This window comes from Anabas testudineus, chromosome 19 (genome assembly GCF_900324465.2).
Source record: "Anabas testudineus chromosome 19, fAnaTes1.2, whole genome shotgun sequence".
NCBI classification, from domain to species: Eukaryota; Metazoa; Chordata; class Actinopteri; order Anabantiformes; family Anabantidae; genus Anabas; species Anabas testudineus.
Genome location: NC_046628.1, coordinates 9,302,440 through 9,330,393, shown reverse-complemented (window position 1 = coordinate 9,330,393; position 27,954 = coordinate 9,302,440). Strand labels below are relative to the sequence as shown.

Genomic DNA, 27,954 nt, shown 5'->3' with positions numbered 1-27,954 from the left:
AAAACATATAAATCACCAATTTTGGTCCCATATACTCGATTTTACATTTATGACAAAGATATGTATCAAAGTTACAAGCTGGTATGTTACACCTACATCTTATAGGCGAAAATGGCTTTTTTTTTTTTTTTGGCTGTGACCCCTCTGGAATATATGCCTTCAAGTGAGACGAATACCCAACACCTGCTCCAACTCTTGTCTTCTCTGCTGCACCTGAAACAAAAAAGTTGGTGTCAGGGGAAATTAAAACAACGCCGATCTACTGAAACCCTACAATAAAACATCTATCAAACGAGCATATTGTTTAGCAATGGCTTCCTCACCTTGGAGTAAACATATCTGCCCACTGCCTCTGGTACCCAGGGTGCCTGGTAGAACTCAGTCCTCCTCTCTTCCTCTGGGTTTCCTGTCACGTCTGTCATCAACTGATGCAGAACACATGGAACAACAGATTGTCTTAACACAACATGGTCTTATTAAAATATTGGGAAACCTGGTACTTCATAAAACCCACATTTGGCTTCATTTAGTGCATCCTGAGTGTGCAGAAACAAAGTAAACCATAGCCTGTAGTGAGCCCAACAGCTCAGTTTGCTAATTTAAAAGACGCTGTCCTTAGTAGAGTAGTGACATTATGTTTGCACATGGTTTTTGAGACCCTATGTGTATATTTCTATGAGGCCACCCGTTGAGAAACCTGTACATAGAGTTAGCACTGGATAAGAGGTATTTACCTTCAGATCTCTGCACTGAGACTTGAGCCAGTCCTGGATAAACTCCTGTGGATTATTGCTGAAGCTCAGCATAAAGTCTCTCTCTGTCTTCAGTTGGTTAATGTACTCAATTGTCTCATGGATCTGCAATGAATAAAACAAGTACAGTAACTTATAACCCTCCTAACAGTTGTTACACTTATCAGTGGTAGACTTAGTCCTAACCTTCATCTCCAGTGCAGCAATTTCCTGTTGGTTTGTTGTAGACGATAGGAAACTGTTCATTTGGCCCTTCAATGGATCATCCACCTCCACGTCGATGTCATAGCACGCTGTCTTCTTCTGATCAGTGGGGTCCACACTGCTCAGAGAACAAGACAGGAGGTTGGAATAAAATGCGAAAAGCTAGTGCTTGAAAATGACAGCTCATAGCAAAACTTTTTTCATTTGCTTTTCAATGAATAACAGGAATTACAGGAAGAGAACAGGCAGAACAAACACAGACACAAAAACTGGGAGAATTATTCACATTACTTTACCTAATGATGTGATTGATAATGATGGGGTCAGGGTGCTGCAGCAGGCCCGCCAGTTTCATTGGAATCTCCGAGAACCTCATACGATGACAGCCAAAGATCTGCACAGCATTTGATTAGCAACAGATTAGGTTTAATATGGTTAAGGGTAACATTTTGTGTCACTCAGTTTGTCCACAATTAACAGATTAAACCAATATAATACAGATAACTCAGCAGTACATTTAAATTCTTATACTATGACATTTAATGTAATACATTAAAGTGCAAAGAAAGCTTTTTGCTGCATGGTGTCTCCCCTAAACTACTCCACTACCTGTCTGAAATAGCGGTTGCAGTTAATATATTCCTTCTCGTGACTATCCTGCAGCTTGTTGTTCTTGATGTAAAGCCAGAGAGCTTGCATGATGCTGGCCCGTGTCTGCGTGTGCACACCCAGCAGGCGAGCCAGCCGTGGGTCCAGTTTGTACTGAGGAGGCTGGAGGACATTTGGACAAAGACAAAGTTAGTGGAAAGCAGCCTGACAAGATTATGCCAGTCAAAGATACAACTGTTTTGGTGTACACACACATACCTGGTGGTCAAGCATGAGCAGTAACGTGCATTTGACATTCACATCACCAGGCCTTTTGACCTGGAAACCATCCGTTTCCTGAGTGGTGGGCATTCTGTGCCACTGGAAAAAAATATAATAATAAAGAAAAGAATCAGATCTGTTTTTTTTATTTGTCTCAATTCAGAGGCACAACAAAATAAAAACTGTTAGGTTAACAAAAGCTGTGCATTAAAACCCTCCCCCCACCACAGCCCACTGTTTACTCCCTTATTTATTCCCTGCTTGTTCCTCTGTATACAGATAAAATACAGATAGTGGATCCACTAGCAGGCACAAACAAGCAAATGATGATACTGGCTCAGTGGTTTATTAAATGGTGCAGTCACTGGTTTACCTGCTTTCACCATTGTTGTTTTTGTGTAACAGATTTGACAGAAAATATTAATTCAAATGTGAAACATGATACTGTAGCTAGGCTGGTTTGACTCTACTGGTGAGATTCACACACAATTCGCAGAAGGTTGTGGGACTAACACAGAAAGATATCTTCCAGATCCCCCCTCCCCCAGCTGTCAAACAAGGCCAGAAACGATCGGTTCCAAAGTTTTACTGATTCCAGCTGAACTCCCCTTATGATCAGGGCTTGTGAACCAACAGCAAAACCAGAACATTTCAGTGTTAATGTGGCTACAATTTCACAAGAAACACATCCAGTGCCCGAGACATCATGTCATACCTCGACTAAGTGGTTGTCAGGTCCGTAGAGCTCCTTATCAAGCTCTATCACCAGGCTCTTGAAGAAAGATGAGAACTTCCTCTTCTGCTTGCCAGACTAAGAAGAAAGATAGCAAGAAAGAAGTGTGAAAAGGGAGCAACAAGATTGCTATCTGTGTCTTCTTATAGTGCTGTGTCAGGCTGTGCAGCTGCATTGTTCAGCTCTGACCACACTGGGCCTGGCGAAGCACAAAAGTGCAGACAACTGGAAAAAGCTGCTGTGCTGCGCCCTCTCCCCAGTCCTGTCAAAGTCTGTTTACACAATATGACTCCTTTTACTCCTTCCTTCATATCCCTCTAGTTTTTCTGTTACTACATGCAAAACTCCTACACATGCCTAAACCCATAAGGCAGAGGAGAAAATTTTAACAGCGAAAAAAAAAATCCTCCTTCTTGTGGCCTCAGATGACACAATGAGCTAGAATTGATGGAGGGAGGAGAGGCATGTTGGTTCATGGTATGTAACGGCCAGTGGTTTCAATTCCCTGTTTCAAAAGAGAACATGAGCCTGTGTGTGAATGTGTGTGTTAGGAGACATAGGGTGGAGTGGGGAAAGCTGTAAACACACATCTGGATGCGTGGTCTGAGCCAAGGACACAGGCCAACCAGAGCTGAGTGACTGAAGTATTCAGAAACACAACAACAGAGGCTGAAATACTTGGAGCCAGATCACAGTGAGACAATTGTGAAACAGCAAGAAGATTCAGATGTAATGCCTGCGATGTTGACGTACTTCCTCCAGAAGTTTGCCCTCCACTCTCAGCTCCCAAGAGGACACCTTCTCTGCCTCCTCGCCTTCAGGCTTGCTGGGGGTGTACGTGTTGGAAATGTAGATCCTGAGCTTGCGTTTTTGCTGTGCCGTAGAGATTAACAAGCAGATAGAGTTTTAAAAAAAAAGAAATCAACTATGAAAAAGTACTTGGTGTAAGCAGAAAACACAGAAGTAATAGATGTATCTGTGTACTCTATATAATTTCCTTTGGATATATTAGTTTTCAGTTAATGACAAAGCATGCCAATCCCACCCCCGTCATATTGTCTTTCTATACACAAGAGATTCACAGGAAATGATTCATGCAATCCAGTGTTAGTGTTTTCGTGTAGCTTAAATCTTGCCAAATCAACTGGGCTGAAATCTTCAAGTTCATTATAATTGGATCCATTCGGACGTTCTCAAAGCCTCATAGCAAAATGTAATTGTATTATTAGAAGATCTAACAATGTAATCATAAAGAGATACCATAATGGGTTTCTTGATGGCCTCCTGGATCTCCATGCGCTTTCGGGCGATGGTTTGATCGAGTTTCCTCTCAAAGGCCAGGAGGTCCATGTAGGCCTGAGACTCTGGGACCAGGTCGCGGATCTGAAGAGCAAGTAGCAGGATGGAAGAATTAAGGGACTTCGAATGACATATAATCAAGCTGGATCCATCTAAGATATGACTCGGGGCTTAAAAACAGTCTTACCCTCTGTGGGAGAACCTTGTCAGCCATTTTGCGTCTTTTTGGTCTAAATCACAGAGAAAAAGAATATAACATGATTTTTCTGTACTGTACTGTTTGTTTCTAAAAACAAATAGTCTGTCCCCAACATTGAGAACATTCAATGGCTCAAACTACAAATTAATCAGTCAAGGACATATCGAACTTTGTTGTTCTTCTAAAAGAATGAATTTCATTAACCGATTTACGAGGAACTGATCGCTCGCTGACACAAGATAAAGATCTCATTCTCTTCATTTAATTAGAAATTATTTGTGAAGATTTCACTGTGTGATGGCAAAATCTTGGCCACTGCTATCTCTCCATCATGTCCCCAAAAGGTGCACCTCAGGCTCCCACTTATCATCTCTACTGACTACATAAAGGCTGTTTTTGTTTCCCTAATTCAGTGACGTGGTTCCTGCACATTAAGACACGATTTCATTCTGACGGATGTTGCTTCTGGCCTTCTGCCTCACTTATTCTCCAATATTGGGAATTGTGTTAAGAGATAAACCTTCAAAGAACACAAGAGGTTCATTGTGAATAAAAGTCTAAGTACTGTCTCACATCAAGGCTAACCACAAGTAGGAGCGTGTTGCCACTGTGTAATCTGTAGTCAAAAATAAGCGCTCGTGTGTACTGCTTTAAAAGCAAAGGCCAGTCATGAGATACTGCTATTCTTGTGTCTGTGTGATCTGAGCTGTTTTTAACAGAAGAGCAACTTGATAAACAGATTGCAGACAGAACAGCACTTCCTTCATTGCAGAGTGTTGATGCTTTAGTTTTGATGCCGTACAAGAGGCTGAATTTTACGTGAAGATGGCGGTGAGGTCGGCTGCTGTCACGACTGCTTCGACCTCTCTTTCTTATAATCATTTCATATCAGATCATACTGTGTATGGCTGCGGAAAAGTGAAAAATAACATTTTAATTGGAACGTCTCAACACTTTACCCTCGTCTGAGGCCTCCACCCAGTGCATCTTGTTGCTGTTGATGCTGATGAAGGAACCTCTTCCTTGAGGCATCCATGCTTGGAGGCCCCATGCCTGGCCGCATGGTAATGTTTCCACCACCATAAGATGGACCAGGTAGCTGACCCCCCATTGACCCCAAGGAACCCCCCAATCTGTTGGGTGGCATTCCGGGGCGCTAGAGAAAAAGAAAGAAGCCATTATTTCATGTTTATAACATGCAACAACAGTACTGAAAAGACACTGTAGTAAACTAGTATATCATTCATCATGCAGATGATGGTGGTTATGTTTCCTTTATGGTGTAATAGTTACCATAGATATGTTTATACTGCCAATGTGGTATTCAGGTCAGATCTAATATCGGTGTCAAAGCGTATCCAGAGTTTCACGATGACTGAGACACAGCCTATAATGAAGCAACAATCTAAAATAATTATGTACCTAAGCTAACATGTTCGCAAATGTCATGTTAGAGTAAAATGCAGCTGTAAGTGTGTGCTGCTCATAAATTATGTACACAAAGTGACTCAAATATGCTGTGTGTGCCATAAATGCTGGTCATAATCAGTAAATTAAATGAAACGGCAGGTTAGGCTACGAGAAATAATACATATACTGATGTAGAAAACAGCTATTTTTACATTTATTAAATCCTACCAAAAGTTATGAATTGTAAAAGTTATACCCTTATGGCCCTAACTGTAATAAGACATGTCAACTGAAGAGCACATGAAGCTGCAGATGATGCCTGGGATATATAATATATATATATATATATATATATATATATATATATATATATATATATATATGAATATATATAATATGTGCAGGCTTGGCTCTGACAGATGGTGGGAGTGAAGATCTTACTTTTGTTTTCAAGCTAACTGACGGGAGGCTAACAGCAGCCACGTGATTTTCTCCTTCACCCATGTACAAAACACGGTCCTGTGGTTCTACTTGTATTAAAACCTCTAAATATGAATTTCCCACATCGATTAATGACTATAAAAACCACATTGAAGGGTTACATCTAGTTTACCGGCGGCAGTAAGTCGTTCTGTTCTCTTTTCAAATGCGGAAGTAGTGTCCACACCTTGATATTTGACAGTGATGATCTGTAAATGTGTTTTTTAGACGGTCTCTGACAGGTGACTCATGATGATCGGACACTTTTGTTTAGCTAAACAAAAACTTTGCACCGTATTAACCACTTAAAAAAATAACAAACATCAGGAACTCACCGACACATGTCACGTACGATAAAATGGCCCAATAGAAAGTTTAATGAGGAGAAATTCAACATAAAGCCCACCTGGAGGTACTGGGGAGCGCTGTTCATGCTCCGGGCATATCCACCGGGAGGTTGCGGCATTCCTGGCATCCTCATGCCCGCTGGATGCCCAACATTCATGGGGCTCATGTTGGGAGTCATCGGAGGACCAGTGTAGCTACCTCTTGATGCCATCTTCTAAATCCACAAGTGGTTCAAAAGTGACGGACACTTACACAGTGTTTCGGTGCAAATACAGGTGGAGCAGGCTGCTAAACGTCCGTCTGTGGTCCAGCTAGCTAACTACAGTAACTTTGGAGGAGGTCTGCTCCGTTTGACAGCGGGCGCCCTGTCAGCTGAAGGCGGCTAACGTTAGCTCGCTTCCTCCCGATTCAAGTTCCGGGGTTTGCTTCAACCCACAGCCGCTTGTTCTCTGGATCCTAAGTAGTCTCTGTCGTTTATCATCTCCCTCCTTTGTCCTGGAGCTTGAACATCGCCCACTAGCAGCTAATGTAACTATTTATTTCCTGCGAGGCTGATGAGAAACATGTTATCGAGCGGATTTTAACAGCGACTGAAGCAAAAGTCTCGAAACTGCCCACACGAAGTGTTTAACGATGCCTTCACGGGTCGTCGGGAAGTTCCATGTTGCAGTACACAATGGACACAATGGGCGCTTGTTTGTTGTGTTTTGTGCACTTGTGTTTAAAAAAACGAATGCAAGGCAATTAGTTGCCGTGGTACAAATAAACAGATTGGTTTGCCATCACACATTACGCAAATCCAAATAAATATATAAATAAATAAATTCAGTGTTTTACTTAGACTGAAATAATATTGCCACTTCTGTGACATAGTTCATTAAAAGAGTTGGAGGTGCACAGATAAGGATGTGGGTAGGTGACATGGATAGGTACTAATACCTGAAGCATATCCTCTTCACTTAAAACTATTAACCGACATCCTGGCTGGATTAACCTGTTAGGTAGCATCCAGGCAAAAACTAGGCCCATTTGTTTACCATCATCCTCCTGCCACACTCAGTGCATTTTATGTACCCAGTGTATGTGTCCTTTCACTTTTTTCTTCGATACATACAACTATTACACATTTCCAAAGTAGGATTTTAAGTGGCTCTGAATGCAGTTCTACAGTAGGAACTCTGCATTTGAAGGAAGCTTCATCTGTGGGGACGTTGTTCTGTTTACCATTTCAGTTTTCATATGATAAGATCTAAAACCTCTTACAACGCAGCACTAACTGTCTCGCCCAACAGATGTTTAACTATAATCAAAACCTAAATAGTTTCGAATTTCATCATTTGTTCAACAGCATCCCCTGTTGGTTATTTGATCATCAACACTTGAGCAGAGTTAGTGAATCTGTTGTTTTTGTTTTACATGCATCAAAATCCTACCCAGTCCTGGTTATAGTTCAAGTTAACATAAGACCATAAGACAGGTAACAAATCATTTATTATGCTAGACAGATGAAACAAACTGAGCCATGATAGCAGCACTTCAACTATTGGAATATTTACACTATCACATCACACCAAGAATATATGTAACCCTTTACAATGTAAACACATGATACAAAGACATATTTGAATGCTAGAAAACAAGTTGATCTATCCACCAAAAGTAAAACAGGAAGAAACCTGCTTTCTGCAGCAAATACCTGCTTGTACAGTCAAGTCCATTTCCTGAACATTTTCAGAAGAAGTTTCCACAGGTGAATGACAAAACTAAGTTGCGTCTTCTCCCACTCACTGTAGTTAACTGAGTAAATATGAAAATAAAAGACAAACCATTAGTAATGATTGTCTTTGACATTATTTTTTAAAGAATGAAATGTGAAAAGGTGAAGCCATAGCAACACAGCGAACACGTAATCATTTCTGTATTTTTGACAAACAGCATACAGTACTGTATGTGCACACTGTGACTCTTCGCACAGCTGCCTCTGCTTGGCCACTGAATTAATTATCCCAGAGTCTACGTCTGTGCAGTGAAATTGCATTGGTGATATTCATTATTTTGGACTCCAGCAAAAAACTTCAAAAGACAAAATTGACTAAAGAAAAAAAAAAAAAGAGTTGGTGCGATGATTTTCTGAAAAAAAAAAAAAAAAAGTCAAGTATACGGTGGAAGGTGTCGAGTGCTTCTGCAGAGCAGCAAACACCTCTAACATCAACGTCCATTGATTTCACAACATAAAGAACCAAAGGTGAAGTGTTTTTCCCCTGTGTGTGTAAGTCCACACACGGCGGTACGCGAATGTGTGTGTTTCTGGCTGGGTGTTATTGAGGGAATGCTTCATCTTTCATCAGCATGCGTGGGCTCTCCTGGTTGTCCATCCGACGTCTAGGACCCATCATGCCTATGGAAATAAGCAGGCTGTATGACATTAAGTCATTTATTAATTCCATTCATTATGCAACACTGTGGCAAAGTATTTTAGTTATTAGAAAAATTTACATTAACTTTTAGCAGCTGAACACTATAATAGGACATTTATATCATCTAAATGTTGTAAATTCATGCACAAGCATTGAACTGCAGGTAAAGACGGCAGCAGTGAGACTAAATATCATGAAACTAGAGTTGTTTGTGTAACAGCCAGCTTTTCTCTCTCTGCAATATGGGAACACCCACATGCAAAGGAACAGAACGCAGCCTTAAAATAGTTTTAACTTGTGGATTGGTTATCCTGTCAGTCACCCTTTATAAAAATTCCTATGGTTATTCATTCAGCTACTGTTAGAAAATAACGTCTTTCACTGCAGAATTTCAATACTTAATAACAGAAGTATGAAATGAGAATTGTTTTGCAAATAAAATTTTGTGATTCTTTCCCTGAACACTGTAATATATTTTAACAAGTGTGGTTAAAGTAAGACTTCATTCTCATCATGTAGAAGTTTAAATAGTTCTACTTACTGCTTTTATGCTTGAAAGATTTCGATCTTCTGGGTGAGTTTGGATTCTGAAAAAAGAAAAATGAATGATAAATCAGCAATCAATAATGAGGACTAGTCTAAGGGTTTATAGAAATGAGTTACTGATGGCGATAAAAACAGTGTAATGCTCTGAGTGAGTGTTATATTAACTGTTAGGGTTTTTACAAAGAAAGTAAAGTACCTTATCAGATTTCCTTTTCTTTGCTGCAAAAGAGAAACATTACATTTTAGGATCAAAAACACATGTTTAAAGACATTAGAAGGTTGGGATAGTGATGACATTTCTCCATTACTAAGTCTAAAGTAGTACCAGCACATTACCTTTCTTCTCTGCCCCATAAGACCAGTCATTATCATTGACGTCGTCGTTGTCCTCTTGGTCACTCTCCGACTTGTTGTTCGTGTTGTTACCAGTGACTATTCTGTGAAAGAGGGAAGGCACGACACACAGGGTGACTCAGTATTACTCACTGCACATGAAAACGGTTGGATTACAAAATAAATGCAGTTTGAACTGAGAATACTCTCTTCATTTTCACAAATTGTATCTAACTCGTGTATAGAAATGCACATCAGCACAGATACACAGTTATCAAATGGTGCACTGGAAACATGTTGACATGGATCTCTAACAGGAAGATTGTTGGCTGCTTTACTCCCATACCTGCGGTTAGCTATGCGACTGCTGTTGCGTCCCATCCCCAGACATTTCTCCAGGTGTGGGGCAAAACGTGAGGCGGCAATGCTCCTGCTGCAGTTAGGGCACACGCACTCTTTGTTTTTCCACTGGTTGTACACCTGGCCGAACACGTCCAGTCCTGGCTGGTCCACAATTTCTGGGCATTGAAATGGAGATTTATAGCATGAAACAGCCATGGAAGTCAAAACAGTATGAGGCTGTAGCAATGTGGCTGTTTAGTTTGCATTAAACACCACAGTGGAGGTCTTGGTGATATCCTTGACATTTTGCAGACATGTTGGACATGGAGCCATGTTTCTCATTGTGTCAGATTAAACTCAACCTCTCTCTACCCTGTGATAACAGCTGTTGGAGAACTAGTCCACCTTTGTGCTCACCAAAGTCTCTCATGCTCTCTTGGTCCGTGTCATCCAGAAAAAAATAGCCCTGCTTCACAGCCCGGTGGACCTCGAAGCAAAGACCCAGGCATGCATCCTCCACCAAGTCAGACAGGATGTCCTGAGCTAGGCCCTGGCAGGGAGGCATCAGGAAACAGAGACAAGTCAGGACATACAGGACTGTGTTTTGTGTGTGTGTGTTACTGCAACTGCAATGTGTCTGCATAGGTAATGTGCATCCCCAGTGTCTGTATGGAGCATTACTACCCTGTGGCTTTGCTTTGCTGTAGTGTACTGTACCTCCAGCTTGCTGTTGTCCAGGCTGGACATTGAAACCTCCTCCATTTTCATTTGCCAGATCTACCAGATGAGCCGACAGTGCTGTGGTCATGCTGTAGCGCAGCAAGCATCGGCCAAAACAAGGCTGCAGCATGAGGGAGACACACAGTTAGCAACACAATGCCTGTGATCCAGTGTGTGCTCGACACTTTGGACGTGGTGCAGTTACTCACAACTTGACGTGGTGCACAGCCAGGGAGCTACGTCCCACGTTTATAACCTGAGAATAACACAAAACCGGAGAAGTTAGCGTCGTTTTTAGCCGAGCACGACGTTAACTTAAAGCCCAAACACCGGAGCTCCTGCTCCGAGCATGACTGTCTAATGAAAGTGGGTGAGCCGACAACCTTGCTGAAGAAAACAAAGAGCGCGGCTATGAATAGGCTGCAGGAACCGAAAAACACCAGGAGGTCAGGAGCCCAGAGGCGGTCTCCTGGTCTCAGAGCCAGCGGGTCGGCAGCAGATCGGAGCCCAGCATGGAAAACCTACCACACTAAGACGTGCAGACGGACACAAGGCAGCACACGGAGCAGTTTCAGTGTTGAAGAAATGTGTGCGACTGGCGTTACAGCGAGGTTCGTCCACCAGCCCCGAGCTGCGGCTGCACTGCGGCTCCTCTCCTCTCAACTCGCCCCGAACAACAACGCACGAATGAGGCAAAAGGACGACTGTGAAGCTCAGCTAAACTGCAACACCCCCACCCCCTAAAAGAAAAACGCGCACGGTTTCTAATAGTGTTTATTTACCTATTCCGGCAGCCATCCATCTTTACGCGAGCGAGATCAGACAGTAGCAATCAATCGCCACACGACGACTCTCCACTCCAGCTGAGTGCAGTCGTCCTCCCGGCCAGCATGCGACTGCGTGTTACCCCCACGCAGTGTGGGGTTAAAATAGGCTTTTGTTTGGCTTTGCAGTTGTCATTACAAGCCGGGATGTTTCTGTTGTTTGGAGCATATCGTGCAACACAAAGTGAATCACATCTTCACACAGCACATTTATTAGAAACCTGCGGGATTTACAAACAAAACAAGAACAGTGCTTCAAGGGACATTTTCACTTCTTTGTCAGCTTACATAATTATGCCTTTTTGTATATTATACAGACGTCAGTGTTCCACAGTAGGACTGAAAAAATAAACTTTATTCACAGGGATGACCAGATTGATAGACAACCTCACATGCATCATGTTGTGGTAAAGATTAGGAGGTACAGGGTGCCAGACAAGAATGAGCTGCTGAAAAAAACAACAACAAAAATCTAAACAAAACATGGCACCTGTAAAAAAATAGGTTTTTCAACATTATGAGCATTAAACAGACAATTTGTTAACTGTGTTTCACATGGTGCAGACCCCTAAATAAAATTACAATGCATCATGTAACCTAAAAAAAAAAAATCACATTGTAGGAAGGTTCTCTGGATGTCTGGGATCCTTCCTGAGTGTGTGGTACCATAGAGGAATGCAAGTGATGGCAACTTCCTTTTTAAATCCAGAATCCAACCGTGAACTCCATGGTGTAGTGCTTTAATACAGATCAAACGCTATGTCACCCTCTTCTTCCTCTTCCTCCTCCTCCTGTAGATCAATGGTTCATATTTATAAAATCTGGGTGCACACTTAAAAAATTAAACATAAAACAAAACACAAAAAAAAGTTTTTTACCTCACTGCTGCCCAAACTGTCCTCCTCTTCCTCACTGCTGCTGATCTCAATGACTTCATCTTCTGAATCCTGTGTGTGACAATAAACGTTGATTGAAAACTGGGCTCGTGCTGTTAGAGATCTCTGCAATGGTCACGTCATGACTGTGTTTCATCATCTGTGTCATATCAAAACTTCAACTTACTGATGGTTGGGACAGAAATGATTCTTCTCTCTTGTTCTTTTTTGTTTTTTGGGCATCGAGAAACTGAAATTTCTGCAAACGTAAGTATATTATGAATGTCAGAAAACCATCATACAGGAAAAATATTAAAGAAATTTGTGTAAGTTCTTACACTGGGGTTTTTTCTTAGATAGTCAGCCTGTTCTGCTGCTGTCAACATCTGAAGAACATAAGAGGAGACATATTTTAGGTCTCCAGTTTAAAGTGAGAAAACTGTCTCGATTTACAAAGAGAAGAGGATTCTTCATACCTTGAACCACTTCTGCAGCTCCAGTGAATACTTTTTAAATTGTTCAACTAGTTGCTGTTTGTAGAATTGCTTCTCTTTTATGGATAGGCCTCGCCACATTTGGTTGGCCTTGATGAAGCGCTCATTTGCATTTGGGAATTCCTCCTTCAGAACTTCCATTTGATTTTTGCAGAAAAGTACATTACTGCTTCTGTGGGTTAAGAAGAAGGAAGTTACAGGGTTGTTTGCTCAACTGAATTTTGAACTGCTGCACATTTGAATGAATCAAGGTACTCTTGATGTTGCTCACCGAGGTGGCATCTTGGGCTCACCAGGAAGTGTCGTTAAAAGCTTCACCTCCTTAGGGTGCTACACGTTAATGACAAAAATGATATCCTGTTTTGCTGTTTTTATGAGGCACAGTGAAAAAGAAAACATCTCAACAACATGGACAATGAACTGAATTACTCCTCACCTTTTGCACTTTTGGTCTTTTAATGCCATTATCATTTAGGATCCGCTGCTGCTCCTCTTCATCCAATGTCTAAAGCACATAAATGCAAACGTCACACAGATCGTGAACCAGCTCAATGCTGCAACTGCAGTCTTCTAAATTACTTACCATTAGATATTCATTCAACTCATTTGCATATTTTCTCTTCAACTGAAAGAAATGAACAAAATGCTGCATTCAGATTCAACTCGCTTGATTTTATAGTCTTGTAATATGGCATTGGATAAACACGTTAGTCTTTGCAGGACATTGTTCATACCTCAATGCAACGGGCACTGTACTCATTCCTCTGGCTCTCGGTCAGATCTCGCCAACGCTGGGCCCACACACTCACATAGCGGCTGTTTGACACACCAGCCATGGACAACAGTTGCTCTTTGCAGAACAGTTGGTAGCCATTACTAAAAAAACACACAAAACAAAATGTGGGCTCTGTGATATGACGATTTACATAAGTTCATTTAGCAAACATGCCAGTCTTTGGGATTTTTAATCTAAACAGGGTCAGAGTAAACAAGTGGGCAAGTGGTCTAAGAAAGTGCTTTTTCACCTACAGAAAAAGCAAACAAGAACTGAACCAATTATCTGTGGCCCAAAAAGCACTAAGAGTGGACAGGGTGTGATTTTTCATCTACCTCCCTGAATTATACCCAAATAGAAATCCAGTAAATTTGTCTGTGAACAAAACAACAACAAAGCAAAAAAAAGTAAGTGTGTGTGTGTGTGTGTGTATGCATGTAAACAGACTTACAAAGGAGGCTTGGGAGGCAGGCTTTTAGCATCTTTAGTCCGTTGTTCATCTTCCTTTAACAAGAGAGATCACGCATTACTTGCACATAATTAATGAAGATTTAGAGCCTTCAGAACAAACATGGGGGGAATATGAATTGTGACTATTGACTTACATCTGGAGCGTCTGCAGAGACCTTCCTCTTCCGCTTGGGAGGTTTTAGTATCACCTTCTGTCTTGTGTATTCTTTACTGGCATGCTTACTTTTCTCCACATATTGAGCCTATTTATGGAAAAAAAGACAAATAATGATATATAAATAGTAACATAAATGTAATAATCTGACTTAAACTAACACCAAAGCAGAAGAAGAACAGTTTTAGGACTAGCCTCTTACTGACTGTACCTTCTCTTCATCTGGGAGCTCCCTGTACTTGTTGGCAACAAATTTCAAAAGCTTTCCGTAACTTAGCTCAGGGTGCCGCTTCTGAAACTTGGCCCAGTTTTCCTTATAAAAGATGGCACTTGCAGGTGCTGGTTTCTTCTGGAACTCTGGATGCATCTGCAGAAAAAAAGTGCACATTGTATATTTACAGAATTAAATATGTGGCATTATATATGTAACAGTAACACAACTCATAAGGCAATGAAACTGATCAGCAACAGAAATGGTTGTGCATTATTTCATGAGTGATAAGGATTACTGTTTTGTAGGAGAATTGTATTAACAGACATAGAAAGCTACACAATTAAAATATATCCTTGTGTTGGGCTATTTTGCCTTTATCTACAGCTTGATGGTGCTTTGCTTACCATGTGCACGGAGACAGTACTTGAAAGCTTCTCTTCAGCTTCATCAATGATTTCAGTGAGAGTGCGAATCTTGCGCATCTGAGCAACAACGAAATAAGATATTAAATTATATTGGCAACATTTATAGGACAAAAAGATGTGTTAGAAACACGTCTTTCAATACAACATTACCTTGCTTAAAATCTCTGTCCACTTTTTTTGGCATGCTTCAGGAGAGAAAGGGGGGAAAGCCACCTTATTCCAGTCTACACGCTTCAGTCCTTTGGTATACACACTCTCAGTTTTACATTTTGGGATGGCGCTTTTTAGAGCAGTAAATAGCTTCTGGAGGTTTTCCTTGGTCCAGTCTGATATCAAAGAAAATCGACAGAAAGCACAACAAAGTTAACATTATTCAAATAGCAAGTGACTAACATCAAGTCATGTTACAAAGGAAACTTTTGAGTAGTTTGTGTGACAGTTTAACAGTGTGTGGACGATTTAATTACTCACCAGATTCACCAGCATTAATGTCTATTTCACTCATTTTCCAGTTGTGTTAGCTGGATGCAGCTAAACTTTAGATGAATCCCTATCAAATCCAAAAGTAACAGAGAACTTGGTCAAGTTTAAATACTGACGAATTCAGTCACCTAGCGATATTTAAACCAAGGATATATTTGCTGGGTGACGCTGCTACTGTTACTGTCATTTACGTAGCAAAAACACGACGTGAAACGACAGAAAAACACAAAGTCTGTGGTTCTGTAGTTTGTTTACGGACACAACATGTGAGAGTTCCTCCATGTTTAGGTTCAGAAACAACAACCAATCAGAAGCCAGCCTTTTCTTCTTCTTCTTCTTCTTCTTGTTCCTTCTGTTTCTTCTTCGCGGTTTTGCGGCAGCTTACACTCTTTATGTTGCTTTACTGCCTCCTATTGGGCTTTTACCCGCTCAACCTCATTTTGGTACAGTCGTGTGTATATTCCAGTTGTTCCTTAAAACAAATTATTGCTTTTCTACCATATGCACCTCTCTTCATTGGTCCACTGGTCCCGCCTGTCATTAAGGTTTGTGTGACCAGTTGTCAGTCTACCTATTATTGTTTGCTCTTTTCTGCTTGATCCCCTATTTCTCCTTCTACCTACTTCACTCTGACTTGCGTGTAGATGTCGACCTTTTGTTTCATTATTTCAACACATGTATTTTCCTTCATTTGTCTAATTCTGCTAGTACACATTTAGCTGCTGACCTATGTGCAATACTTCCATAATCTAGTTAGATTCAGGCTATTTATATATATTTAATTGATGTCATATTAGCTCCCCCCTTGTCCTGTAAGATATCTGATGACATTCATTACTTTTCTACAGTGATTACTACAAATCTGATATGCTCTCTTCATCCTCGTCTGGAGTCAAAGTACACTCTCTAAAAATGAAGGCTATTAAATAAACTTTACTATACTTCATATAATTACTTCCATATAACTTTAGTTTACAATTTTGCCTTATTTTCTTTCTTGTAAAGAGCATTACAAGCACATTTCCACTTCATCAATCCCCTCTTCTATTTTGTTAATTATGTCATCTACATTTATTCCTCTCTTCCACAACAACAGCTGCAAACAATAATCTTTATCCCCATCTTAAAGCCAACCACACACATATATAACTCACGTGATGGGTCTTTTGGGAGGTAGCATTTTAATATTTCTTGAGAATTTATGAGAAGACAGCAACATTATACACATAATACATTTTGACAACGCACACAAATTCAACATTTTCTCTCTCTCTCACTACTGCCTTGCAGTGGCGTTGTCCTTTAGCTCTACGTTGTTAAAATTTTGATCATGCTTGCTAAAATACTTTCACTTTATTTGCATTGTTGCCTTAGAAATTGCTTATTTTTAACAGGATTTTAACCCCATCATTGAAATTAATAGTATAATAACTTAAGTGCAACAATATACATTACGTTCAATGTGCAATTGCGTTGTGGCTTTTAATGTTACAGTATTTTCTGTTTCTGTTTATGGAGTGCTGGATTCACTGAGGATGTATTTGTGCAACTCCAGAATGCTTTAAAAACATTTGTATTTTTTTATGTGTTTCCAGTTGTACAAAAAAGTAAAATGTTATATAAATATCTCCTGCTTTAGTGTGCAAGACTGTTGAAAAAGTGAGTGACTGTTGAAAAGACACTAGGAATGTTCAATCGAGACATATCAATGCCCAAGCTGACACAAACAGAATTTCTGTCTGCATTTTTCATGATAAAAAGAAAAACAAGAACACTCAAACACTGTTGTGCTCAAATATAGGTGAAACATTAATTTGAGACACATAAAAATAAATATCTCTTTTTTAAAATTAATTTTGCTGGCAGCAGTCATGGAAGACATCTACAATGGCATTTGCGATTCACAGTATACATCCTGCCCCGGTTCTTCCTCAAATGTAACTTTAGCGTCGTCAGCATCCAACTGAAACACACAAACAGAAAGACATAAGGTCAGTAAATATATTATACACTCATTGTCCATAAAATTTCTCAGGCTCAGTCACATTAGTGACCCCTTACATATTTCATTTCCATTTCGGTGAAGAGACGCCCAGTCATAAACATGCGTATGGGGATGGTAAGGATGATGATGAATGGAAGTGCGAGAGATGCTGGACTGGACTTGACTATCCAGAGGAGTGCGAGGCACACTACCTGGATGACTGTGAACAAATGCATTCGTCCTGTGCTCACCTGTACCCAAGACATACAAATACCAGTTAAAGAAACAATTGCACACGTAAGGCCATATCCATCTGTTGGTCACCGCTTCAGTCCAGACTGAAACATTTCAACAATGAAATGAAAAGGATGAACATTTTTGTTTCCTTCACTGACTTTGGTGAAACCATTTAACCCTGATAATGTTAGTACCATGCATGACTTATCTAGTAATCATGAGGGTCTTACTCTGGTAGCGTAGGGTTCATCGGGGTGGTATTTCTTAGGGATGAGCAAAAGCAGAACACGATCCCACAGTTGGATGCCATTTAGTGAGGTTACTCCCATGTAGAGAAAGATCCCAAACAAGGCTGACATGGGAATCAACTTTAGGATTGGCTCCATCAGAATTGAAAGCCCTTGACACAAATTGATATTCAGGTAAGAAATAGTACTGTTTTAATGACTGATAAAAATCCAAAGTGCTCCATCTGAAGAGATTCTTAAGCATAATTAGCTTCACATTGATAGTTTTAGTACGGTTAGCTACTTACCAACTAATAGTGCCACCAGAATACCACTAACCCTCTGCTCCATCACCCTCTCAATCTCTGGTTTTGGTCCTTTGCTCATCACAGTGAGAGCATTGGCGTGGGTGACAGACCGCACCGTGGCAGCACTGAGCCACGGCACACCAAACAGTGCAGCGAGCCCTCCCATGCCAACCAATACCAGCAAATCAAAGTGAAACCCGGAGCCTTTGACCATCTTCCTTTCAGGCTTGCTCACAATCAGACTATAGACAGATGCAACAATTGAATCATCATTTAGTAAAAACAAGGAACATCGTGTTTTCTGAGGATGAGTTGAGTAAGTGATTCTTCAGTTGAGCTGTAACAACTCACGTTGTGATCTGAGACTCAAGGAAGATGAGAATGAAGACGAGCACGGATGGGATACAGCATGCAAACATCACCCACACAGGAAGAGTCTTGTGTAATCCAAAAGGGTTAATAAACCAGCCTCTTTTGGCTGGGTTGGACACCATCAGACCTTTGGGAACCACTAGTTTCTGGTAGCAGAACATAACAAACAAAACAAAATAAATAAAATAACAACTGAATTTTAATTAAATAGCTAAAATGATTTGGAAGCTAATGAGCATGGACCAACCTGAGTGTAGGTATCGTCAATGTTATAGTCCACAACAATCATGAGGAAAATGGCAATAGGCACACCAAAGTCACCAATCAAACGTCTGATCTGGTAAGAACAAATAAAAAATCTATTATTACTTTTTTTAAAAAATGTAATAGTTCATAAACAAACACATAAAACCATATCATTAATTCACCTTTCCAGGAAGAAATTTCCCGTTTTTGAACTGGCGCAGGAAGAATGCAATGAAGAAACAGCTGAACATGAGGCACATGGAGAGAAGGGCTGTGTTGGGATAAGGTGGCTTAATTGTGTTGATAATAACAGTTGTGTTGCCAGTAGCATTGTCATGGATGAAAGTTTCTTCCACCCGTGGTTGCCAGGGGTTTTCTAGCGATGCATTCAGATAATCATAATTCAGAATGAGCGGATGTTCCCTGAAGATCTAAAGAGAAATCAACAGAGTGTAGACGCAGAGAAATTATAAACTGGCCTTGAGAAACAGCAAACAAAGAGAAATGAAATGAAATGTGTGGACTGGATGAAGACGGTTTACCCTAATGAGCTTGGCAAACGTTTCGTAGATGAAGATGAGGGAGATGAGGATGGAGAAGATTTCCTGAGTAAAGCGTGAGATGAAACGCACCAGGAAGCTGCCCTCGCAGGCAACAATGATCACCACAATGACGATGAGCCACAGTCCAACCCACACTCTTGCAACTATATACTCAATCTCCTGGGACTTGCAGAACTAAATGAGGGAAATTGGGGATCGGAATTAAACTTTAGTATGCACTGCACAACTGTCAAAACAATTGATAATCAAAAGTGGGATGATATAGGTTAAGCAGATACTGTAAAACCCTACAGATGTGATTCAGTGTTAACCTACAGCAAAGAAGGCCTCTTCAAACACTAACAAGGGACCAGAGAAGCCAATGACCAGGATGGGCTGAGCAGCAACAACGCAGAAGATGATCCCCAGGACGGAGGTGGAGATGAGGAGCTCTGGAACGCCCATCATGTTGTCCACCTTATCAGCTGATTTAGTGCAGAGAAGCATTAATGTAAGATCCGTCGACACATGGCAGAAATAGCATATCTTACAGAAAAATACACACATACCCAGCAGTCCTCCAAAGGTGATGGCAGGAGACAGAGCAGCGAAGTAGATAAAGATGACAGCAGCAATGACCTGGGCGTTGAGAGCATCTGTGATGTCACTCTTGTAGTGCTTGTAGCGTCTCTTTATGTCTCGAATCATTCCACCGAATGGTCGACCAGTACGAACCAGGGGGTCTTCAGGTGGTGGCCCAGAGGCAATGGAAACTGGGTGAAAGCAATTTAAATCTAATGTGAATACTACAAATGATCATTTTAATCCAGCAAATAACTGGTCTGTATTATAAAGTTAACCATGATTGATACTGCCGTTGTCACGATACGACTCACCCCTTCGAGATTTGGAGTCCCTGCGCAGCTTGGGATCAGACTGTTGGCACCTGTCCTGCAGTAGTTTCTTTTGAAAGCTGATAATGGAGTTTAGCATTGCTTCATTCTGGATCTCAGTAGGTGGGATGACAATACTGCAGTCCATGAAGCCGGCCACAGCGTCCATCAGTTCTCGGGTGGTCTTTGCCTGTAAAGCTGCCTGATTGAACACCTGGGAACACAGAGCATAGGCGGAGGGGGGCAGAAAATATTATTTATAATAAATAATAAATGCAGTATATTTCTGCATACCATACTATACCATAATTTTGAACTTACTTATAGTGACTGCCCTACAACAGCATTTAGTTAACTCACTTTATCAGCCATTAGTGCTGCCATAGCTCGGCCAGTCTCATGGTAGCACATGTCGGCCATGCTGGGGCCGACCAGAACGAAGACAAAGCGTACAGGCAACGGGGCTTCTAAGGCTGAGCCAAGCACCACAGCTTCCTTCAGACGCACAAACACAACTGTTGGCCTCTCCAGGAAGTCCAAGGCTCCTGGTTCACAGAGAAATGAAAGCGTTTTACATGATAAGCTGCACCAACACACACAGAGGGATAGATTGGAAAGTGCATGCAAATAACTGCGCACAGTGTCTCACCTACTAGCACCATAGAGGCCTCAACGTGGTCAGACTCATCTTTCTGAATAAAACACAGAATAAACAGATTCAGTGAGCAAACCTCCATCATTATCACTACATTTTTCAGAAAAACTTTTTTTTTCAAAGTGGAGCTTGCTTTGATATTTTGTGCTTCTTGAACCTCACAGCAAGTGTTGATCTACTAAATCTATCAATTTGTAGTATTTAGCGTTTTACAGCTGTGTGCAAATACTTACTTAAGCATAATGAAATCCATCAAACGCATAAATAAAACAATGTGTCCAGAAATTGAAAATGGTGAATTAATCCAAACAGCAACTCTGAATGTGGACGTCAAACTGAAATCCCACAGCAGAACCTTCCAGCTCCTCTACTGCTCCGAATGACTCTTTAAATGATCTCACATTTAACTGACGTCGTCATTAACATATCATCAGATAATCTCATCAGCCATGATACGTTCATATAGATGATCACATCAGCGGAAGACCTTGCCTTCTCTTTGACTGCAAACTTCTGGAGGTCAATCCCATCAGTCAGGCGTTGTCTCTCTGGGTCATCTGATTCGCTGGAGGAAAAAAGAAATTAAGAAAAATGCGTCATTGGCTGTTTTGTGCCCAGATTGAATGGCTTTGATGACAGACACCCCGTACAGGTGAGAGGAGTGTGTGAATTCACCTGGCTGAGCAAACATTCAACAGAATAGGTGATTACATAATGGACCACATGAGAGAGATAGCTGTGTGATAAGCAAGAGAAAGGGAAACAAGTGGACGCAAGAGACAGGACAGGAGTAGTAGCTACCATGCAGGACGCTCCAATTTGAATCATCCAGAATCACAGGACATTGTTTTTTGGACATTTTATTGTGACGTGTTCTTTACGAATGCAACTACAGCACACAGCGGTCTCTCAAGCAGACAGGGTGGTTTGTTGGTCAGAGAGAGTGTTTCATAATTACAGGGTTCATTTCCACAATAGTTATGTGCCCTGTTCACCTTTCTCTGAGCTAGACACTGAAGTCTCTCCTCCCCACTGTCACCTTTGGATTCCAGCATCAGCTTAACGTATAGCCTACGTCATTTATGCCTGAGTCACTGTCTTGGAGGATACCTGCGGATTTGGATCAGAGATTTCAGGACTCCTTCTTGATCTCCAGCCCTGATTTCCTTCTTGTTGACCATCTCTTTGACCATTTTCTCGGCGATCGCTGCCAGGGTCTTCTCTTCACAGTCAAAAATGGTCACACCTTAAAAAAACACAATAACAAAACAATGAACAGTGTGAACTGGTCATTTAGAGATGACCATAAAGTGGAGCCCTGTGCGGTTGTGGTTTGAGAGGAGCTGAGAGAGAGAGCGCTAGAACCTGCTGCATCTTAAGGTTAAAGTCGGGCACTGCCAGGGTGAAACATAGGATCACAGCAAATAAAGAGGAAGTTAGGCAAATCTAACATTGAGAATGAAAGAAATAAAGCAGGATTTACTCTTTCCGATGCACAGTATAACCTTTATTAAGGCTACTAAATGTTTTTTTTTTTACTATTAAGTTGCATATTCAAAATGTTCATGTCCACACTGACCTGTGCTCATGGCACGTCTGAGCTGGACGAGGCTCTTGAAGGTGAGGTAGGAGATTTGCGAGGACGCCCAGACCCCAGCCCGAGGATCCAAACTCTCCTCATAGCCCACCCATCGTCCCGTCTCCTGCCAGTAGGTCTCCTGCTTCTGGTCCTTCATTAGCTCTCTCTGCTCCACGAAGGTCTGAAGTCACAGAGAAACACAACGGTAAAGTCAGGATGACAAACATAGGACACAGGTACATGACGTGAATACGTCAGTGAGACTGAGAGTGGAAATTTGCACCGAGCAGGTGGATAAATTAAAGTTGCACCTCCTACAAGTGCAGTTTAAGCATGTGGTGAACAATTGTGGTTTTTACTGGCCAATTTCTACTTGTCACTGTGTGTCACTGTGACTGACACTGACACACAGAGAAATTAAGCATTTTATGATAAAAAGTGAAGCAAATTTAAAGCGTAATAATAATAATCTATTTGTTTCTAACCTATATTGGTTTCATACATTTCTCATAGTTGAAATGAGCAGAAAAAAATAACATTTTTCATGCTTTTGAGAAAATGACTGCCACTTCTCCGAGCACGATCGGAATCAAATCACATTCATGCCTCACTACATTACGGAAACACATTTTTGGTGTCGTTTTCCAGTTCAGAAACCTGAGATATCACATGAAAGCTAGTGTTGTTTCTGTCATTACCAAAGCAGACATGGCTCATGATAATGTGAAAAGCTGATGTCCATAGTGGTTAAGGTAAACATAGTGGTTATCCTGTCTCCACAACCAGCAGGCTCTGGGTTCTGGGCCACTGCTGCTGCAGTTTCCGCTGTGGACATGACTGATTTCTTGTCATGGACATGTTTAGACTGTCAATACTTGTCGTGTGTCCTGAGTTGACGAACGGTGTTTGTGTGTGTGTGTCCCTTACCTGATACTCTGCACTGTGACTGGTGTTGATATTGGTGTTCAAGGCAGCTGGAACACACACAAAAGGACAGGTCACAAAAGAAAACAAAAAAAAAAACACTGTGTTGTTTAACACTAAGACATTAACACCACCTTTTAATGTTAATGTTTTTATGTTGTGGTGGACAGGAAAAAATCTAATAGTGACCCTGACAGGTGTCAAAAAACTGCAGCTTGCTGTGTATGGTGCGGTGTAGCTGCAGAATGTGCTGCACTGATTATAATTTAAACTGAGAATAAATGTCCCATTTTAGTCTTAAATCCACTTTCATTCATGTATTAAAGTTTGAATCAATACAATTAGCGTGCTTTTGGATTTCAGAAAATTTGAGTTAATGAACTTTTTTTGTTCAAGCTTCGTTAATAATAGATTAAATTAAATGAATTAGCGAAGCCCCTGACATTTGCACTAAATGCATACAGTGTGCTAATTGTGTAGGAAACAAGGATTAAGGTTGTCTTTGGTGGATGAAGTCAGACTTATGTAAGGTATATCCAGAGTGTCCATTTAGACTGGAGATCTGCAGTTGTCTGTGAAAACAAAATGATTTATTTCCAAAACACAGCTGAGCAAAAGGGTGGAAGGGTGGATTAGACTAAATGATGCTTAGTCCTTATGTGTATGAGTGTATTTGTGTTTTCCCGGCTCTGTACATTGAATAAATATGCATTTTGTTAAATAAGTATGTGTAAGTGCAGCATGCTCACATGCGTATATGTGCAAATGTTTGTATCAAGTGTCTCAAATAACATCAGAATTACAATTAATTTGACACTACACAGTGTCTGAAATGCAAATGTTAACATTTATTTAATGAAATGATTTAACTGGAATATTTGCCATAATTAATCTGATGTATATAAAGTGGCAAGAAAAAATTATAATGTACAACAAGTATGATTTGCCTAAAATAATAACACAAAAAATTCTGATCTTTTATGCATTCATTGAGAACAACCATAAAAACCTCTCAGTGCAATTGGAAAAAGTATGTGAACCCTTTTATAACACAGAGAACCATGAAATTCCAAAAGGTTCACATACTTCTTTCTTGACAGAAAAGGAGACATTTAAAGAGAAGGTATGTTTATGCAGTAGGTGTAAGAGTAAACGGTGAATTGTTGTGGTTGTTTCAGTCCTTAAAGGATAGGTCCACAACTTTTAAGTATGTCTAAAAAAAAAACAGGTAACCATGGTCAGGTAACCATATCAACCATGTCAACCATTTCAACCGTATTGAAAGACGTTTTGAAGTGATGCGGGATAGAAATCACAGTGCCTGTTATGTGTAAAGAAACATATATGTGAATCTTAAGCTAAAATGAGGCTTCAGCAGTTTTGGAGAATCAAATCAAGTATTCGTTGTTAAGTCTTTTAATTATAAAATTATGAGCGGTGAAAAGTTTCAGTGGAAGCATGGTGACAAAAAGAGGAACATTCATTCTAAAAGGCTACAACTTCATAAGATGTAAAGTTAATGTGGAGGGTTGAAGTTTTCCCTCATCACTTACATTTCTTGGAGGAATCTCTAAAAGCCCATATTAACAGGAATGATTACAGCAAATAAAACATGTGTCAGTCTTCATACGGGCCTCTGATTGTTGTTTTAAGATGAGTGAACCTGGCCTTCATAAACAAAATGTTTAGGCCTCATTTAAGGAAAACTAAGCAGAACGTCTTGCATTAAGCTGTGACAATCGTCCCAATGAAACACTGGCAGTATCTTTCCAATAATTGAGTATTTGTACAATCATTACTTCTATTATTGCACAAATAAAGGTGACACTTACCTCCTGCATGCAGTGGACAAAACCCAACAGCAGTGACAAGTGACTGACCCCAGAATGGCAAAAAAGCGTGACTTTATAAACACCGCCTCTTTAAGGCTGCCTCTGTGTGTATGTGTGGGTGCATGCTGCCTGATAATAGGTGGGACTAATGCATGCATGCACACACACACACGGATACGCACAGTCTAATTCTCTGTGAGACACGCGTCCAGCAGAGCAATGTGTTCTGATCTCACCCATAATATTGATAGTAAATACAGCGACTCGGAATGGGCAGAAAACAAGCCACACTGTGTCATTATCCAAACCAGCATCTTATCATATATAATGTCTGTGTTTGGAGGACAACAGAGGCTTGGATTATGGTGGCGGGACTGCCTGCTCACCTTCAACTGCATCGGGGATGACAGTGGGACTTTGGTTGAAGTCGGCTCTCGACTTCTCGTTTTCCTTCCCATTCATGGTGGTCAGCTGCTCGTATCTGTCCACTGCCTGAAACTGAGCCCTGCAACACGAACACGAAGTTAACGTTTCAACTGTAGCATTGGTTAGTTGTAGGGGGGATGTAAAAAAACACAGCGTTGAGGTGATTTACCCTCTGGATGGGATGTAAATGAAGCCCTCCTGCTCACTGTCGCTCTGTTAGATTGAACACACACAGGCTTAATTACACTTTTCATCATCTGGTGACCTGTAGATGCTTCATATTATCCTGGCTTTTGATCCTTACTGGGAATGAAACTGCCCCATAATGCACCTTCCACTACATTTCAATGTAGGCTACTAACCTGGCGTGAAGGCTCTGCTAGGTATTGGAGTGGTACAAAGAAGACGAGCTTCTGCACCATTTAACATCATTAAATACACTCACAAGCTTGTGTCCATAAACTACTTGAAGCATAAAAGGTATTGTAAACTCATCTTCTTTCTATTTTCAACAAAGAGGAAAAAGTTTGTAGCCCAGACGTATGCAAACAGAACTGACAGCGAGAGTAGTTTTACAGCTCCAAACAAAGCAATAAATTGATGGAAACAGGATAACAAACGTGTATTTAACAATTTTAACTCCTTTATGTGTAATATCCCTTTAACATTTGCCACACTTGGAATGATCTCTGCCTGTGCTTGGGTGTCCTTAAACCAGTGTGTGTTTATTTCTCCGTGATTTCACTTACACTCCCAGGCTCCGGGTCAGAGGCCATTGAGTCCCAAGCCCTCCGCTGTATCTTCTGTTGATAAGTCAACAGCAATGTTAAATACCTGCAACACATAGTGGCATGTCATTCATCCTTAAAAACAGTCAACACACCGAATAGCTATTTCCTTTACTAACTTTTTCACTGCTAGAGATTTTTCCATCAAATGTCTTGTTACTAGAGTTGTCTACAGAGAAATGTTAATGCTCTTGGTTGAACTGACTTCTTTAATCATACTTGGCAAGGCTGATATTAACAAAATGTTTAGATTGATTTGTGCTCTAACAGATAAATATCTAACTTATCTTACTTATAGAGAGTTTTTCCAAATAATATTGGTAAAGTAGGTTTTCACAGTTTCAAACTTTGATGCACAACAGTAAAAACATTCAAATATTCCTCATCAAAACTCAGTGTGATCCTCTTTTTTAATAAATGTGTGTCAGAACGGTGTTTAAAAGCAGCACCCATCCATCCTTTACTAAAAACAGGAGGAGAGCAAAACTATCCCAGGTGTTTAGGAATGCCATCAGCCATCCACATCTGGTTCACACCGAGATTTATCCTATTGAATCTGATCCCTCGCTGTCCAATCACTGTACACAGCTAGGGGCCACAGGTAGATGGGCTCACTCACAGAAATGGACAGTTGATACAGTTAAGGTCACCAAACTTATACAGAGAAAGAGTGAGGCTGGGAAAGAGGGGTTAAAAGAGGACATGTGACCTTCTAGTGAGTCTTCAGTATACTTTCTGCACAGTGGAGGATTCACTGTATTTGAATCTCTATAAAGATTGTATGCCAGAATACATGCTTGAAATTTTTTGTTTACAGCCCTCATTTGTGTTACTTACTTAACTAACTTAAAAACCAAAACAAGACTGTTTTGATTTTTGATTTTTTAGAAACAAATAGAGACACTGACATCAGCGAAGTTCAAGTGTTTGTTCAAGATTTGTAAATCCAATATAAAACTATTAAAGTCAAGCTGAGGAGATTTGACTCTGGGACGTGAGGCAAAAATGCTGTAAGTAGCACTTCAGAACTAGCCGGTGGTTCTGTGTGCCTGGTGCTGATATGACAACTCATGGGGCACAAAATGTCACAGAAGATGTGATAAACCTGATGATACAATTAGTGGTGATGAGGGATTCAAATCTTTGCAGTTTTACATAACAAATGCCAAGATATTTGCCATAACACATATAACTTATATGCTTTCAACAAGTGAAATGTGGTGTCACCACACACTGCTGTCTGCACAGATTATTATCTTAGTCATAACAATACAAGATAGACAGGTGTCCAAGCCCTTATGTGTGTGGCTGCACACTGGAGCTCTTACTCTTTCACATGTCAGGTAACTGTTAAGTGGAATATACATGCGCCTAAATGCAGATACTGGACACAACAGAAAAAGAAATTTACTAGGCGAACATCAGGCTTACAGTTAGTCACAGGCAGGATCAGAGTAACAGCTCCAAACCCCGGCAGGCAATCGGGACATCAGCTTCAGGTAGACGGAGGAGGACACAGGTAGGAGGCCGGCAGGAGTGGCTGGCAGCCAGGCAACAATCTTGCAAAAGTCAT

The 27,954-nt window shown here is 40.7% G+C and overlaps 4 protein-coding genes across 7 annotated transcripts; all 4 read right to left on the bottom strand.

Annotated features, from left to right (window-relative positions):
- Window positions 1-50: 50 nt before the first annotated feature.
- Window positions 51-6,935, bottom strand: smarcd2 (SWI/SNF related, matrix associated, actin dependent regulator of chromatin, subfamily d, member 2). The gene is made up of 13 exons (XM_026351633.1): window positions 6,354-6,935; window positions 5,017-5,213; window positions 4,046-4,088; window positions 3,820-3,942; window positions 3,313-3,432; window positions 2,542-2,637; window positions 1,824-1,925; window positions 1,566-1,727; window positions 1,253-1,350; window positions 939-1,074; window positions 735-857; window positions 324-425; window positions 51-213 (listed from the first exon to the last, which is right to left on the bottom strand). The coding sequence occupies exons 1-13, from the start codon at window positions 6,504-6,506 to the stop codon at window positions 160-162; spliced, it is 1,509 nt and encodes a 502-aa protein (XP_026207418.1). The 5' UTR covers window positions 6,507-6,935; the 3' UTR covers window positions 51-159.
- An 832-nt stretch (window positions 6,936-7,767) lies between these two features.
- si:dkeyp-118b1.2 (Sgf11 domain-containing protein) lies at window positions 7,768-11,569 on the bottom strand. Of its 3 annotated transcripts, none has more exons than XM_026352050.1 (9): window positions 11,436-11,569; window positions 10,863-10,909; window positions 10,651-10,774; window positions 10,351-10,483; window positions 9,938-10,109; window positions 9,595-9,695; window positions 9,455-9,477; window positions 9,254-9,299; window positions 7,768-8,693 (listed from the first exon to the last, which is right to left on the bottom strand). In XM_026352050.1, the coding sequence occupies exons 3-9, from the start codon at window positions 10,699-10,701 to the stop codon at window positions 8,614-8,616; spliced, it is 606 nt and encodes a 201-aa protein (XP_026207835.1). In that variant the 5' UTR covers window positions 10,702-10,774; window positions 10,863-10,909; window positions 11,436-11,569; the 3' UTR covers window positions 7,768-8,613. The 3 variants fall into 3 exon arrangements, with proteins under 3 accessions (XP_026207835.1, XP_026207836.1, XP_026207837.1); XM_026352051.1 differs by lacking the exon at window positions 11,436-11,569 and adding an exon at window positions 11,179-11,426; XM_026352052.1 differs by lacking the exon at window positions 11,436-11,569 and having other exon boundaries at window positions 7,768-8,710; window positions 10,863-11,426.
- A 104-nt stretch (window positions 11,570-11,673) lies between these two features.
- Window positions 11,674-15,655, bottom strand: LOC113156752 (nucleolar transcription factor 1-B-like). Its single transcript, XM_026352049.2, has 15 exons — window positions 15,357-15,655; window positions 15,036-15,211; window positions 14,865-14,942; window positions 14,458-14,613; window positions 14,227-14,334; window positions 14,073-14,125; window positions 13,581-13,722; window positions 13,430-13,471; window positions 13,283-13,351; window positions 13,118-13,176; window positions 12,829-13,018; window positions 12,691-12,738; window positions 12,540-12,611; window positions 12,356-12,424; window positions 11,674-12,268 (listed from the first exon to the last, which is right to left on the bottom strand). The coding sequence occupies exons 1-15, from the start codon at window positions 15,388-15,390 to the stop codon at window positions 12,218-12,220; spliced, it is 1,347 nt and encodes a 448-aa protein (XP_026207834.1). The 5' UTR covers window positions 15,391-15,655; the 3' UTR covers window positions 11,674-12,217.
- An 875-nt stretch (window positions 15,656-16,530) lies between these two features.
- Window positions 16,531-27,942, bottom strand: slc4a1b (solute carrier family 4 member 1b (Diego blood group)). 2 transcript variants are annotated; one of them, XM_026350845.1, is made up of 21 exons: window positions 27,813-27,942; window positions 26,343-26,427; window positions 25,763-25,806; window positions 25,554-25,672; window positions 23,339-23,385; window positions 22,412-22,592; window positions 21,943-22,078; window positions 21,325-21,397; window positions 20,827-20,869; window positions 20,538-20,722; window positions 20,181-20,391; window positions 19,854-20,057; window positions 19,621-19,769; window positions 19,285-19,479; window positions 18,925-19,173; window positions 18,744-18,833; window positions 18,476-18,642; window positions 18,125-18,366; window positions 17,820-17,989; window positions 17,430-17,603; window positions 16,531-17,331 (listed from the first exon to the last, which is right to left on the bottom strand). In XM_026350845.1, exons 2-21 carry the CDS (start codon window positions 26,367-26,369, stop codon window positions 17,251-17,253), a joined length of 2,787 nt encoding a protein of 928 aa, XP_026206630.1. In that variant the 5' UTR covers window positions 26,370-26,427; window positions 27,813-27,942; the 3' UTR covers window positions 16,531-17,250. The 2 variants fall into 2 exon arrangements, with proteins under 2 accessions (XP_026206630.1, XP_026206631.1); XM_026350846.1 differs by having other exon boundaries at window positions 26,343-26,396.
- Window positions 27,943-27,954: the final 12 nt, after the last annotated feature.

Bases quoted from the DNA above. Each gene is read 5' to 3' on its own strand.
- slc4a1b (XM_026350845.1), bottom strand. From the start codon at position 26,369: ATGGCCTCTGACCCGGAGCCTGGGAGT. The intron at 18,643-18,743 runs GTTGGTCCATGC...TTCTGCTACCAG, and splicing joins TTGACGATACCTACACTCAG to AAACTAGTGGTTCCCAAAGG. The intron at 17,990-18,124 runs GTAAGTAGCTAA...ATTTGTGTCAAG, and splicing joins TCTGGTGGCACTATTAGTTG to GGCTTTCAATTCTGATGGAG.
- LOC113156752 (XM_026352049.2), bottom strand. From the start codon at position 15,390: ATGAGTGAAATAGACATTAATGCTGGTGAATCTG. The intron at 14,614-14,864 runs GTAAGCAAAGCA...TTTTTTCTGCAG, and splicing joins GTACTGTCTCCGTGCACATG to ATGCATCCAGAGTTCCAGAA. The intron at 12,425-12,539 runs GTAAGTTGAAGT...TGTCACACACAG, and splicing joins CATTTCTGTCCCAACCATCA to GATTCAGAAGATGAAGTCAT.
- si:dkeyp-118b1.2 (XM_026352050.1), bottom strand. From the start codon at position 10,701: ATGAAAATGGAGGAGGTTTCAATGTCCAGCCTGGACAACAGCAAGCTG. The intron at 9,696-9,937 runs GTATGGGAGTAA...CCTCTTTCACAG, and splicing joins AGTCGCATAGCTAACCGCAG to AATAGTCACTGGTAACAACA. The intron at 9,478-9,594 runs GTAATGTGCTGG...TCTCTTTTGCAG, and splicing joins TTATGGGGCAGAGAAGAAAG to CAAAGAAAAGGAAATCTGAT.
- smarcd2 (XM_026351633.1), bottom strand. From the start codon at position 6,506: ATGGCATCAAGAGGTAGCTACACTGGTCCTCCGATGACTCCCAACATG. The intron at 1,728-1,823 runs GTATGTGTGTGT...AATGTCCTCCAG, and splicing joins TGCTCATGCTTGACCACCAG to CCTCCTCAGTACAAACTGGA. The intron at 214-323 runs GTGAGGAAGCCA...TTTTTGTTTCAG, and splicing joins GCAGATATGTTTACTCCAAG to GTGCAGCAGAGAAGACAAGA.